We start from the raw sequence: 12,149 nt of genomic DNA, 5'->3' as shown, positions 1-12,149 counted from the left end.
GAAGGGGGATGGGATTGTAATTTTAAATACGGTGGTCATGGCCCGGCGCTGAGGCTCACGCCTGTAATCCCAACACTTTGGGAGCACTTTGGGAGGCCGAGGCTGGCAGATCACTTGACGTCAGGAGTTCGAGGCAAGCCTGGCCAACCTGATGAAAACCCTTCACTAAAAATACAAAAGTTAGCTGGGCATGGTGGCGCTGGCCTATAATCCCAGCTACTCCAGAGTCTGAGGCAGGAGAATCCCTTGAAACTGGGAGGCGGAGGTTGCAATAAGCCGAGATCGCACCGCTGCAGTTCAGCCTGGGTGAGGGAGCCAGACCCCGTCTCAAAAATAAAATAAAAATAAATATGGTGGTCAGGACACCTTTGAAAAATCTCAGATTATCAGAAATAAACATTCTCTTGTCTAGTGAAATGTAAATATATCCAGTAGAATAGAAAAATATGGCCTGGCGCGGTGGCTCACGCCTGTAATCCCAACACTTTGGAGGCCGAGGCGGGCGGATCTTCTGGGGTCAGGAGTTCAAGCCCAGCCTGGCCAACATGGTGAAACCCTGTCTCTACAAAAATACAAAAAAAAAAAAAAAAAATTTAGCCAGGCATGATGGCGGGTGCCTGTAATCCCAGCTACTGGGGAGGCTAAGGCAGGAGAATCCCTTAAACCCGGGAGGCGGAGGTTGCAGTGAGCCGAGACTGCGCCATTGCACTCCAGCCTCTGCGACACAGCGAGACTCCATCTGAAAAATATATATATGTACATATATGTATATATTATATGTATGTATATATGTGTATATATTTATATATGTATTGTGTGTGTGTATACACACAGTAGTGTGGAAAACAAATATGTACATGTAAAATCACCTATCACTGTCCAGTTGAAATTACTGAAACAAGTATTGGTTGTTAACAGTTCTCTAGGCTTGGCATATGTATCATAAAGAGAAGAGAACGTGTCCGGGCGCGGTGGCTCACGCCTGTAATCCCAGCACTTTGGGAGGCCGAGGCGGGCGGATCACAAGGTCAGGAGATCGAGACCACCCTGGCTAACACGGTGAAACCCCGTCTCTACTAAAAATACAAAAAAAAATAGCCGGGGGCGGTGGCGGGCGCCTGTAGTCCCAGCTACTGAGGAGGCTGAGGCAGGAGAATGGCATGATCCCGGGAGGCGGAGCTTGCAGTGAGCCGAGATCGCGCCACCGCACTCCAGCCAGGGGGACAGAGCGAGACTCCGTCTCAAAAAAAAAAAAAAAAAAAAAAAAAAAAAAAAAAAAAGAGAAGAGAACGAAAAATATAAGGTGTGGAAGAAACGTCTTTGATGTGGCCAATGAATCTTTTTTCAAAAACATTGATCTTTGCCTGTCATTCAGACAAATAGGTAATAACCATATATTTTGATGAAACTGTAAAAGCAACCTTTCCATATTCTAATTCATCGTAGGTTTACTTGCATATTTTTGTTGTTGGACATCTGATTTCACATAGGAAAGTGCCTTGAGTTTAATTACAAGTCATGGTCCTTTTTTTTCTTTTTCTTTTCTTTTTTTTGAGACGGAGTCTGGCACTGACCACCCCCCGGCTGTAGCGCAATGGCGGTCTCCACTCATGGCAACCTCCGCCTCCCGGGTTCACGCGATTCTCTTGCCTCAGTCCCCGGAGTAGCTGGGATTACACGTGCCCGCCACCACACCCGACTAATTTTTGTATTTTTAGTAGACACGGGGTTTCACTATGTTGGCCAGACTGGTCTCTAACTTCTGACCTCGTGATCCACCCGCCTTGCCCTCCCAAAGTGCTGGTATTACAGGCGTGAGCCACCGCGCCAGGCGTCATGGTCATTTTCTAGCCTACATTCTTTAGCTTCTCATCAGTAACAAGAGGTACATTGTATCTGCCTTCTAGGATCACCTTGCTAATTAAATAAAATGTAAATAAAACTAAAACATTTAAAATTAAATATCACCTAACATAGGACGTTACACATACTAAGTAGTTTATAAATGTTAATTCTCTTATCCCTATTCCAAGTCTGTTTCATCTATAAATTATAAACAGTAAGAATCATTCTTACCTTAATTTGCTGTGGAAAAAGCTTCAACAAATATTTGAGATATGATGCCAGAATTTGTGCTTAAATTTTTATCTTTGCCAGCTTTTGAGGAGCTCAGAGCTTTTTTTTTTTCCTTTGGACTCTTTGTCTAGGAACAGAGTTCTCTCTTTAATAAAGAACGGAGATACGGAAGTGCCTGCCAAATACATGTTTTCTTTTTTGTTTTTGTAATTGGGAGATTACTTGACATTGTGGAGGGATTGAGGGATCCTGTCAGCATGTCATTACAGGAACGTGAAGTAGAATGTAACACAGATGTATCAGATTCTGCTCAATGGATTCCACGCTTTTCACGAAGGAGACACTGGCTCAAACCAGCGTCTAGGAAGCCGGCTCAAGGCACAGATGAATGTGCAGGGAGTTTCCCATCAGTCCCTTCGGCTTGCCTAGTCCTTCTCATAGTACCTCCCACAGTGCTCCGGGGCTCCCTTGTCACGTGATCGGGGTGGATTCGCTGAGGCAGAGGGAAGTTGATACGCAGTTTGGGTGGCTGGGGCTACTACGCTTTCCTTCCAACTCCCGACTCCCGGGCTTGCGTAATCTCGCGTTAAGTTGGGAGTAACTTCTCGCGAGAGCTAGGTCGGGATCCCTCCAGGTCCGCCTCCGTGGTGAGGAGGAGGAGGAGGAGGAGGCGGAGGTGGAGGGAGAGGGAGGAGGAGGAGGCCCCGTCGCGGCCTTCGCCGCCGCCAACGGGGCTGTCCCTGTAGCTCCCGATGGAGTTTGAGGTCGTGAAACCTCCGCCGAGCTCTGCCCCGGCGAGACGAGGCGCCTCCGTCGCCGAGCCGCGCCGTCGCGGGGCTCCCGGGAGCGGCCCTTAGCGACCCCACCCGGGCCCCCTCAGGTAGGGCGGGGGCGGGCACGATGCGGCTCGGGCCCCAGCCCGGGTGCCTGGTCCCCGGCGGTCGGGCGGGAGACCACTCTCAGCCCTGGGGCCTGTGAGCTGTCGCCCCTGGTGCCTCGAGGGTTGGGAACTGAGGGCCGCATCTGACACTCGGACGGAACCCGGGCCCTGCGGAGGCCCCTCTCTCTGGTAGGGCTTTTTCGATGCGGAGCGACCGGCTCAAATGGCCACCTTCCTTCGACACTGGCTGAGCGGACGCCTCTGACCCCTAAGGAACCCACCCAAGCAGAGGCCCGGCTTCACTCTCCCTTTCCTACACCAGTTAGTAAGGGGGTTTGCAAGAGGTCCTCGAAAGCAAGTCCTCTCCTAGCTTTTCAGATTTCTACCCTGGGGCTTCCCGAGACCCTAGCGTAGGGGATGGTGGAGGCGATCTGAGTGGTAAATAGGAACCCCGGCCAAACAATGCCTTGGGAGGGCTTAACCTCCCTCCATGGGGATGGCCGGACCTGAGTGGTTGCACAGGGGTTGTGGCTAGGAGCAATGGCATGAAACACAGCCAGGGAATTCTGCTATGGCTTTCTTCTTTACCTCTCTGATTTTTCCTTCTTGGTGTAGCCTCTTGAGGAGACTCTTCCACCATCTTAGAAGAATGGTAGAAAGCATCTTTGTTTCTCAGAGAAGCAGCTGTACTTTTTTCTAGCCTTAGCTTTCAGGATGGGAGAAGATAAGGGTAGCTGTCATTTCCATCCTTCAAATAACAAGGCAACAGTTTAAGATACCGGCGGATACATCCTTCACACCAAAATTGACTCAAGTAATCACTGGCATAAAGTAAATCTAATCCAGTGATTTATTTATATTTTCATAACCCTTGGGTTCCCTTTTTAATTCGTCCTCTCCCCTTACCCAGGGCCTTTCTTTTTTTTCATTTCTACTCTCCCCCTACCCATTGTGGGTGGGTGACTTTGTATCTCAAATAAAGTGCTTTAAGTAATCTTTTTTCCAATTTTGTATTGGTCAAACTTTAAGTTCCAATAGGAACTTCTGGTTAACCTGAGAAAGCTAATGTTGCTACACCACAGTGGTAAAATGTCACTCAAAAGCAAAGAAACAAATGTTAGCCGGTGCAGCCTTTTAATGGTTAAACATACAAACTTAGTTAAACACTTTTTACAATATTAAGAATATTAATAGATTCTTCTTTTTAAAACACCTTTTATCTGTCTAAAAAGCTATACCACTGTTCTAGCTTCACAAGCCTTTCTTACGTTGTTTACTTCCACGTTCAATTTTTGAAGAAGTAGAGGTCATTACATCCTGTTAAAGGAAAAACAATGTAAATACTGTTTTTCAGTATTGGCATTTTCGTTGATTTGGAGATTCATGTTTTCAAAATTTTAGAGTTTGGAAAATTGCTAGAGGACAGAATGTAAAACATATATTCTAGTTACGTTTAGGAAAAGCAGATGTTATAATTCAAACAGGCACTTGTTCTGTGAGGATTTAATTACACTCGTGTTCATTAGTGGATCCTTTGAGTTACCACGATCTGTTATTTCTGTTGTGGCAACCTGACATGTAAGAAGACTTATGTCCTTTGTTCATATATTTTTGTTAAATCATACTCTGCTTTTGTGATTTGCTGTCTTCCACTTTGAAAAAACCAAAAAATTCCATTTTGGCAAAGCATTCTTCTTTACACTCAGGATTTTATATTCAAAAATTGAACTTCTACATTGTTTGCAATAACTAAGAACGCTAAAAAAAAAAAAAAAACTTTATAACAAGGTTGTAGTAAGTACTTATTGTTTAGTTTGGACTGTGTTGGAGTTTCACTTTTTAGTGATGGGAAAAGGAAGCATGGGTAAAATAAAGCTAGCTGAAAATTAAAAATAAATTCGTGTTTTGCATCCAGTCTCATGAATGTTATGATCAGCGTTTTCTAATTTTACTAAAGCTTTAAGTGTGTGAGTTTTACCTCAATTTCTTGATAAAAGTTAGTTTTGAGTATTACTTTGTAATCTTAAATATTCTAGAGTTGCACTGTCCAGTACTAGCCAGTGGCCACATGTGACGGTTAAGGATTTGAAATGTGGCTAGTGTGAATTGAGATGTGCTGTAGGTGTAAAATACCAGATTTCAAAGACAGTACCAAAATTGTTTTAATATCTCAATAATTTTAATATTGACAACATGTTGAAATGATATTTTGTATTAACTGGGATAAATAAAATGTATTACTAAAAATAATTTTACCTATTTTTTTTTAACTTTTTTTTTTTTTTTTTTTTGAGACACAGTCTCTCTCTGTCACCCAGGCTGAAGTGCAGTGGCACCATCTGGGTTCACTGCAACCTCCACTGCAGGTTTAAGCAATTCTTGCGCCTCAGCCTCCTGAGTAGTTGAGATTACAGGAAGGCACCACTACGCCAGGCTAGTTTCTGTATTTTTTAATAGAGATGGGGTTTTGCTATGTTGGCCAGGCGAGCCTAGAACTCCTGACATCAAGTGATCCACCCACCTCCGACCTTGGCCTTCCAAAGTGCTGGGATCACAGGTGTGAGCCACCTCACCTGGCCTCTTTTAACCTTTTTTAATGTGACTACCAGAAAATTAAAAATTACTTGGATTATAATGGCTCACATATTTCTGTTGGACATTACTGTTGTAGATCAGCATTACTCTTCCAAGAAATATATTGGAATAAAAGTAGATGTATAAAAATCCAAAACTTCCAGATAGATTATCCTGCTACAATCAGAATAATTAAAGAGCTAAGGACTTTGGTAATATGAAGGATGAAGTTATCCATTGGCTATTATTTGATAGGCAGAAGTAAGTTCTATCTCAAAAAAAAGTATTTTTCTAATCATCACTGATATTAGTTATATTTGTTAAAATAGAAAGATGGCTCATGCCTGTAATCTCATCACTTTGGAAGGCAGAGGTGGGTGAATCATCTGAGGTCGGGAGTTCAAGACCAGCCTGACCAACATGGATAAACCTCATCTCTACTAAAATTACAAAAAATTAGCCGGGCTTGGTGGCGCATGCCTGTAATCCCAGCTACTCGGGAGGCTGAGGCAGGAGAATCACTTGAACCCGGGAGGCAGACGTTGCAGTGAGCCGAGATCCCGCCATTGCACTCCAGCCTAGGCAACGAGAGTGAAACTCCGTCTCAAAAAAAAAAAAAAAAGAAGTTATCTCATTACTGCCCTATTAGAATGCATTGAGGCCAGGCGCAGTGGCTCATGCCTGTAGTCCCAGGACTTTGGGAGGACAAGGTGGGTGGATCACGAGGTCAGGACTTTGAGACCAGCCTGACCAACAAGTGAAACCCCGTCTCTACTAAAAATACAAAAATGAGCCAGGCATGGTGGTGTGCACCTGTAATCCCAGTTACTCAGGAGGCTGAGGCAGGAGAATCACATGAAACCGGGAGGTGGAGGTTGCAGTGAGCCAAGATCGCACCACTGCCCTCTAGCCTGGGCAACAGAATGAAAAAAAAAAAAAAAAGAATGCATTGGAAGTTATATCTAATAGTTATTTTAAAACTGAGTTCAGGCCGGGCGCGGTGGCTCAAGCCTGTAATCCCAGCACTTTGGGAGGCCGAGGCGGGTGGATCACGAGGTCAGGAGATCGAGACCATCCTGGCTAACATGGTGAAACCCCGTCTCTACTAAAAAATACAAAAAAAAAAAAAAAAAAAAACCCGGGCGGTGGCGAGCCTGTAGTCCCAGCTACTTTCGGGAGGGCTGGCCGGAAGAATGGCGTGAACCGAGGGGCCCGGAGCTTGCAGTGAGCGGAGTGCGCCCTACCTCCAGCCTGGGGCGACCCGGCAGAACTCCGTCTCAAAAACTGGGAACAATTTGCAGGTATTATTTAGAAGTAAAATTTGAGTCATATATACTTCACACGTTAACAGCAAAGTCACATATTATAGCAGTCTTTTAAATTGCAATTCAATTCCTTTTTCTCCAATGCAGAGTTTCTAGCTTACAAGTTGTTTCCATTGGTGTTTTGGTTTTTACTTGTCTGTTAGCTTGAGATCCAAATTGTACTTATGCTTTAAATATCATTTTTTAAGAACAAAACTAATTATTTTTAAGTTTTCTAAACTGGGAAGTACTGTGACAGTCCATTTCAGTAGCTTATATTCCTCACATGGGTTAACTAGAATGAAAACAATGATTGTTTTAATTAGAAGAACTAAGCCCTAATGTTTACATTTTTATTAAGAGAATTATAAAATGCCATATACATATATGACAATTAAAGAAGCATAAACTTTATTCTGGCATTTTAAAATCAGATGCTGTAGACCTGAACTGGCTGCATAATATGGTGGACTAATAAGAGAAAATGAAAGTATTTAGCTGGCTCTTATTAAAGCAGTTTGTAATTTGAATCATGTAAGAGGTGCCTATTATGCTTCCTGTTTTGTGTGTCAGCACTCATAGCAAGGAACTTGCAGTCTGGAAAATTATTTGAGGGAAAAACTGTTTATGGTCCCACCTTTAATTTGGCATTTCTCACTCCTATGCTTTATCTTGTTACCCTTCTTCAGTTTTTGTAACTGGTAAGTAAAATTAGTTTATACAAATAATTAGAATGTTTTTCTTAAGGAATCACTTTAGGTATCTTGAGTTGTAGGCCTTTTAATCCATTTTATCTCAGTTTGAAATGTTTTGATTATTTGGGAAGAATACTTCAGTAGTAACTATAAATATTCGTAGCAATTTAGACTTACATACACTCAAATGAGTTGCATAAAATGTATTAGTATAGGTCTAGAAGTTTTGCAAATTAATATATAGTCTTTGTGCTCCATGGTTCATTTATATGCTTTTTAAATTATAAAGACCATAGAATATTTACCATTTTTGGTAGTTACAAAAATATTTTCTAGGTAAACATTTGCCAAGTGCCTGTTTTGAAGGAATGAAATTTCTTCTGTGTTTCAGATAAAATTTTATATTGTATTTATCTTAATTAAGGAATCTAGGATTTACTGATAATATCACTGAAAAAAAACATTTTTAGAAAAAGCATTTCTTATATCTGATCGTGTAAGGGAAGTTTAGTTCATAATTTACTATCAGAAAGTTATACTCTGACACAGAGAAGAAAATTTGGTAGAGTTATTGCCAAAATTTTGGCAGTGTGTTTTCTTTATATCTTAAAGGTATTAATTCAATTTGTGGTAGAAATTAAACTTCTCAGCATTAATTATGTTAAAACCTCTGATGTTTCTATGCCTAAACACACTAAGGACTATTGTAATATAAAACTATTAAGTGTGCTCTGGTATAGTTTGAAGCAGTTTAAAACTGTGTAGTAGGTGACAATATGAAAGATAGCATTTTTCTGTTTAGTTGAAACTCCCCCCCCAACCCCCCACTTACATGCTTTAATATAAAGCATTTGAAAAAGGCCTTGGAAAACTAAGGAAAAGGTATTTGCTCTTATTTTGTACTACCAGGTGGCCTGTGACACCCTAAACCACAGAATTAACATTTCCAAACAGGTGGCCATTATGAAAAACTACATGCAGTGTCCTGTTTTCATAAATATTTAATCAGTTCAAGTTATTAACTAAATTAGGGCTTTCAGTAGATTTAAGATGAAATTCATTCTTCCTCAAAGACCTCTAATTGTATAACTCTGCAAACCAGAAAACTGCATGTTAAAAATGTTCAGTAGTTTTAGGGAGTGATATATTCACCTGCTCAGTGCTCATCTCTAAAGTTGGAAGGAAACTAATTGGTTTTTAGATTGATGGCATTAATAGATGTGGTAATTTGAGGATGAAAGTTGTAAAATAAATTATAACTTGGAAGATTTGGTTACTTTAAAGATAAGATTTTAGATAATTTGCGTTAGAGCTGTTTGAGAAAGTTTATATGCGGGTGCTTTTTTACATAGCAAGCTCTGTAATTCATTTTTACCAAGTTTTTTTTTTTTTTAATCTTGGTTTTTGTGAATATAAAAGCACAGGTCCAGGCACGGTGGCTCATGCCTGCAATCCCAGCACTTTGGGAGGCTGAGGCAGCCAGACACATGAGGTCAGGAGTTCAAGACCAGCCTGGCCAACATGGTGAAACCCCTTCTCTACGAAAATTAGCCAGGCATGATGGCAGGTGCCATCCCAGCTACTTGGGATGCCAAGGCGGGACAATCACTTGAACCCAGGAGGCAAAGGTTGCAGTGAGCCGAGATTGCGCCATTGCACTCCAGTCTGGGTGACAGAGCAAGACTGTCTCAAAAAAAAAAAAAAAAAAAAAAAAGAAACACAATAAAGGCTAATAGAATTTTTTTGTATGTTGGCATAATGGAAAATAGTTTCAGTTATATATTTTTTGTCTCCTGAATGTGACTACATTTTTAAACATCTAATTTCTTTGGAACTAATATATTTGGGTTGGTAAACATTCCTGTGAAATAAAGTATTGGTTGTTTAATTGCCCTAAATACCTAGATTTCTTGTTCACCAGAGAGCTTTTGTCAGACTTATATAAGTGTTGAATTGGAAGATAAAGAAAATCTAGGAAGTTTAGTGTGTTCAAATTAGTGTTGTTTTGCTACTAAATCTTTTACTTTACTAAAATTGTGGATTTTTTTTTTTTTTTGAGACAAAGTTTCGCTCTTTTTGAACAGGCAGGAGTGCAGTGGCGTGATCTTGGCTCACTGCAACCTCCACCTTCCAGATTCAAGTAATTCTCCTGCCTCAGCCTCCCTAGTAGCTGGGATTACAGGCATGTGCCACCACACGTGGCTAATTTTGTATTTTTAGTAGAGATCGGGTTTATCCATGTTAGTTAGTCTGGTCCCGAGCTCCTGACCTCAGGTGATCCTCCCGCCTTGGCCTCCCACAGTGCTGCGATTATAGGTGTGAGCCACCATGCCCGGCAGGAATATTTTGATCTTAGAAACAAGAAAAATTCTCTCACTGTTTTTTTTCACATGTGCCTTTTCAGTTTTTAATCATGCCTATATACCTTTTTAGAATAATGTTTTTTCTTCTACGTCTTCCTCATTGGACTTTACAGTTTTGGTTATATATATCAATCACTAAATAATATAGTTTTATCAGAAGTATTGTAATGAACAATACAAGATTTTTAAGACAATTTTTTTGTTGGTTTTACTTTGGCACTGTATGTTGTAGTCAGCATTATTCTTTCATTTATGAACAAACAGCTCTCTTAATCATCTCTCACTCATCACAGTCTTCTCTTATATGTTGATTTTCAGTACCTCATTTTGCTTCCTAGCCAAGTCTTGTCAGAGATTTCCTCTTTAAGGTGGCAAGGCTGTTTTCTTCACACTTGAGTCTCTACAATATTATTTGGATGAGTAGTTTCCAAAGTTCACTAACTCCTGGCCGTACCTTATTATGTTTTGGGGTACTGGTTATCCGAGGGAAACACTTAAAAAACAAAACAACAAAACAAACACCCCAGCGATCCAAAGTAATTTGTGTTCCTAAAGATGGAATATGGAAAGTTAATTTGCTTGTTTGATGTGGTCATTGAGAAAAAAACATAAAAGCTTTGATGATTATTATGTGAGCAACCAATATAAATACAGTTTAGTTGAAAGGAACACTATTAAGGTATTGTTTCCATGCAGAATTTCAGAAATTTAATTAATTCAGTAAATAGGTTTTTTTAAAAATACATCCAAATGTTATAAAATTATTCAGAAGTATTTTAGGTCTGCAGCTATTGGTTGACTTAAGCAATTAACTCTTGAAAGGTGAATGATGAATATGTGGTTAATTCATACTTTTGTCTATTTCTAGCTTACAAAACACTACACAGCAAAATAATGATCTGCTAGACTGCTAACCCGAGCGTCCAGCTTCCACAATGCCTGTGCAGGCAGCTCAATGGACAGAATTTCTGTCCTGTCCAATCTGCTATAATGAATTTGATGAGAATGTGCACAAACCCATCAGTTTAGGTTGTTCACACACTGTTTGCAAGACCTGCTTGAATAAACTTCATCGAAAAGCTTGTCCTTTTGACCAGACTGCCATCAACACAGATATTGATGTACTTCCTGTCAACTTTGCACTTCTCCAGTTAGTTGGAGCCCAGGTAAGCATTCAAGATTTTACCATATGTTGGTGCAAAAGTAATCGCTGTTTTTGCCATTATTTTAATGGCTTGTCCAGCCTGCAGGCCACATGCGGCCCAGGACATCTTTGAATGCAGCCCAACACAAATTCATAAACTTTGAAAACATTGTGAGATTTTTTTGTGATTTATTTTTATTTTTATTTTTTTAGCTCATCAGCTATTGTTAGTGTATCTTATGTGGCCTTTTTTTTTTTTTTGAAACAGAGTCTCTCTCTGTGTCCCATTCTGGAGTGCAGTGGCGTAATCTGGGCTCACTGCAATTCCCACCTCCCGGGTTCAAGTGATTCTCCTGCTTCAGCCTCCCAAGTAGCTGGGACTACAGGCACGCACCAACATACCCAGCTAATTTTTTTTGTATTTTTAGTGGAGACAGGGTTTCACTATGTTGGCCAGGCTGGTCTGGAACTCCTGACCTTAGGTGATCCACCCACCTCGGCCTCCCAGTGTGCTAGGATTACAGGCATGAGCCACTGCACCCGGCCATCTTACGTGGCTTTAATGGCAAAAACTGCAATTACTTTTGCAGCAACCTAATAATTTGTTACATGAAATAGTTATTGAACTTTGTTCAGTAATAGGTATAAAGTATGTTTAGTGATCATTAAGGTGTAAAAAATAAATCTCAATGTACCTGATTTTCATGATTGTATTCTGCGAAAGATTTTCTTTAGATAATGTCATATCCTTATACAAACCATAGATTATATTATAGTTACATATTTCTTTAATTCTGTGGCTAAAATTTATGTATGTAAGTGATTTTGGTGGATAAGAAACATTTTTATGTAAGTGTACATATTTGTTCACTAGGTGATATGAAAAGAAATGTAATCAAAGCTTTGACCAGAAACAGGTTTTTCTGTTGTCGTTGTCACTCTTTTTTACTTCACTTAACTTTTTGTATAATAGTGCAAATGAAAAAATAAGGTCTATGTAGGGATGTTTATATGGAAAACCAAAAACCAATGTGTCAGTAATAAATTCTGCATGATTTCTTATGACCATGTGCTATATCAAGCTTGTCTGACTTTCAGGCTGCATGCAGCCCA

The 12,149-nt window shown here is 40.4% G+C and overlaps 1 protein-coding gene across 7 annotated transcripts in view; it reads left to right on the top strand.

Moving 5' to 3' along the window:
* Nucleotides 1-2,474: 2,474 nt before the first annotated feature.
* The window catches only part of RC3H2 (ring finger and CCCH-type domains 2), a 56,235-nt gene continuing 46,560 nt past the window's right edge, over nucleotides 2,475-12,149 (top strand). The window contains exons 1-2 of one of the 7 annotated variants that reach the window (XM_031654489.1): nucleotides 2,475-2,956; nucleotides 10,761-11,058. In XM_031654489.1, the coding sequence (XP_031510349.1) occupies nucleotides 10,828-11,058 (231 nt within the window). In that variant the 5' untranslated portion in view covers nucleotides 2,475-2,956; nucleotides 10,761-10,827. The other 6 variants (XM_031654488.1, XM_031654491.1, XM_021927176.2 and 3 more) reach the window with 6 other exon arrangements.

This window comes from Papio anubis, chromosome 13 (assembly GCF_008728515.1).
Source record: "Papio anubis isolate 15944 chromosome 13, Panubis1.0, whole genome shotgun sequence".
Classification (NCBI taxonomy): Eukaryota; Metazoa; Chordata; class Mammalia; order Primates; family Cercopithecidae; genus Papio; species Papio anubis.
This window is presented reverse-complemented; position numbering and strand designations above follow the sequence as displayed.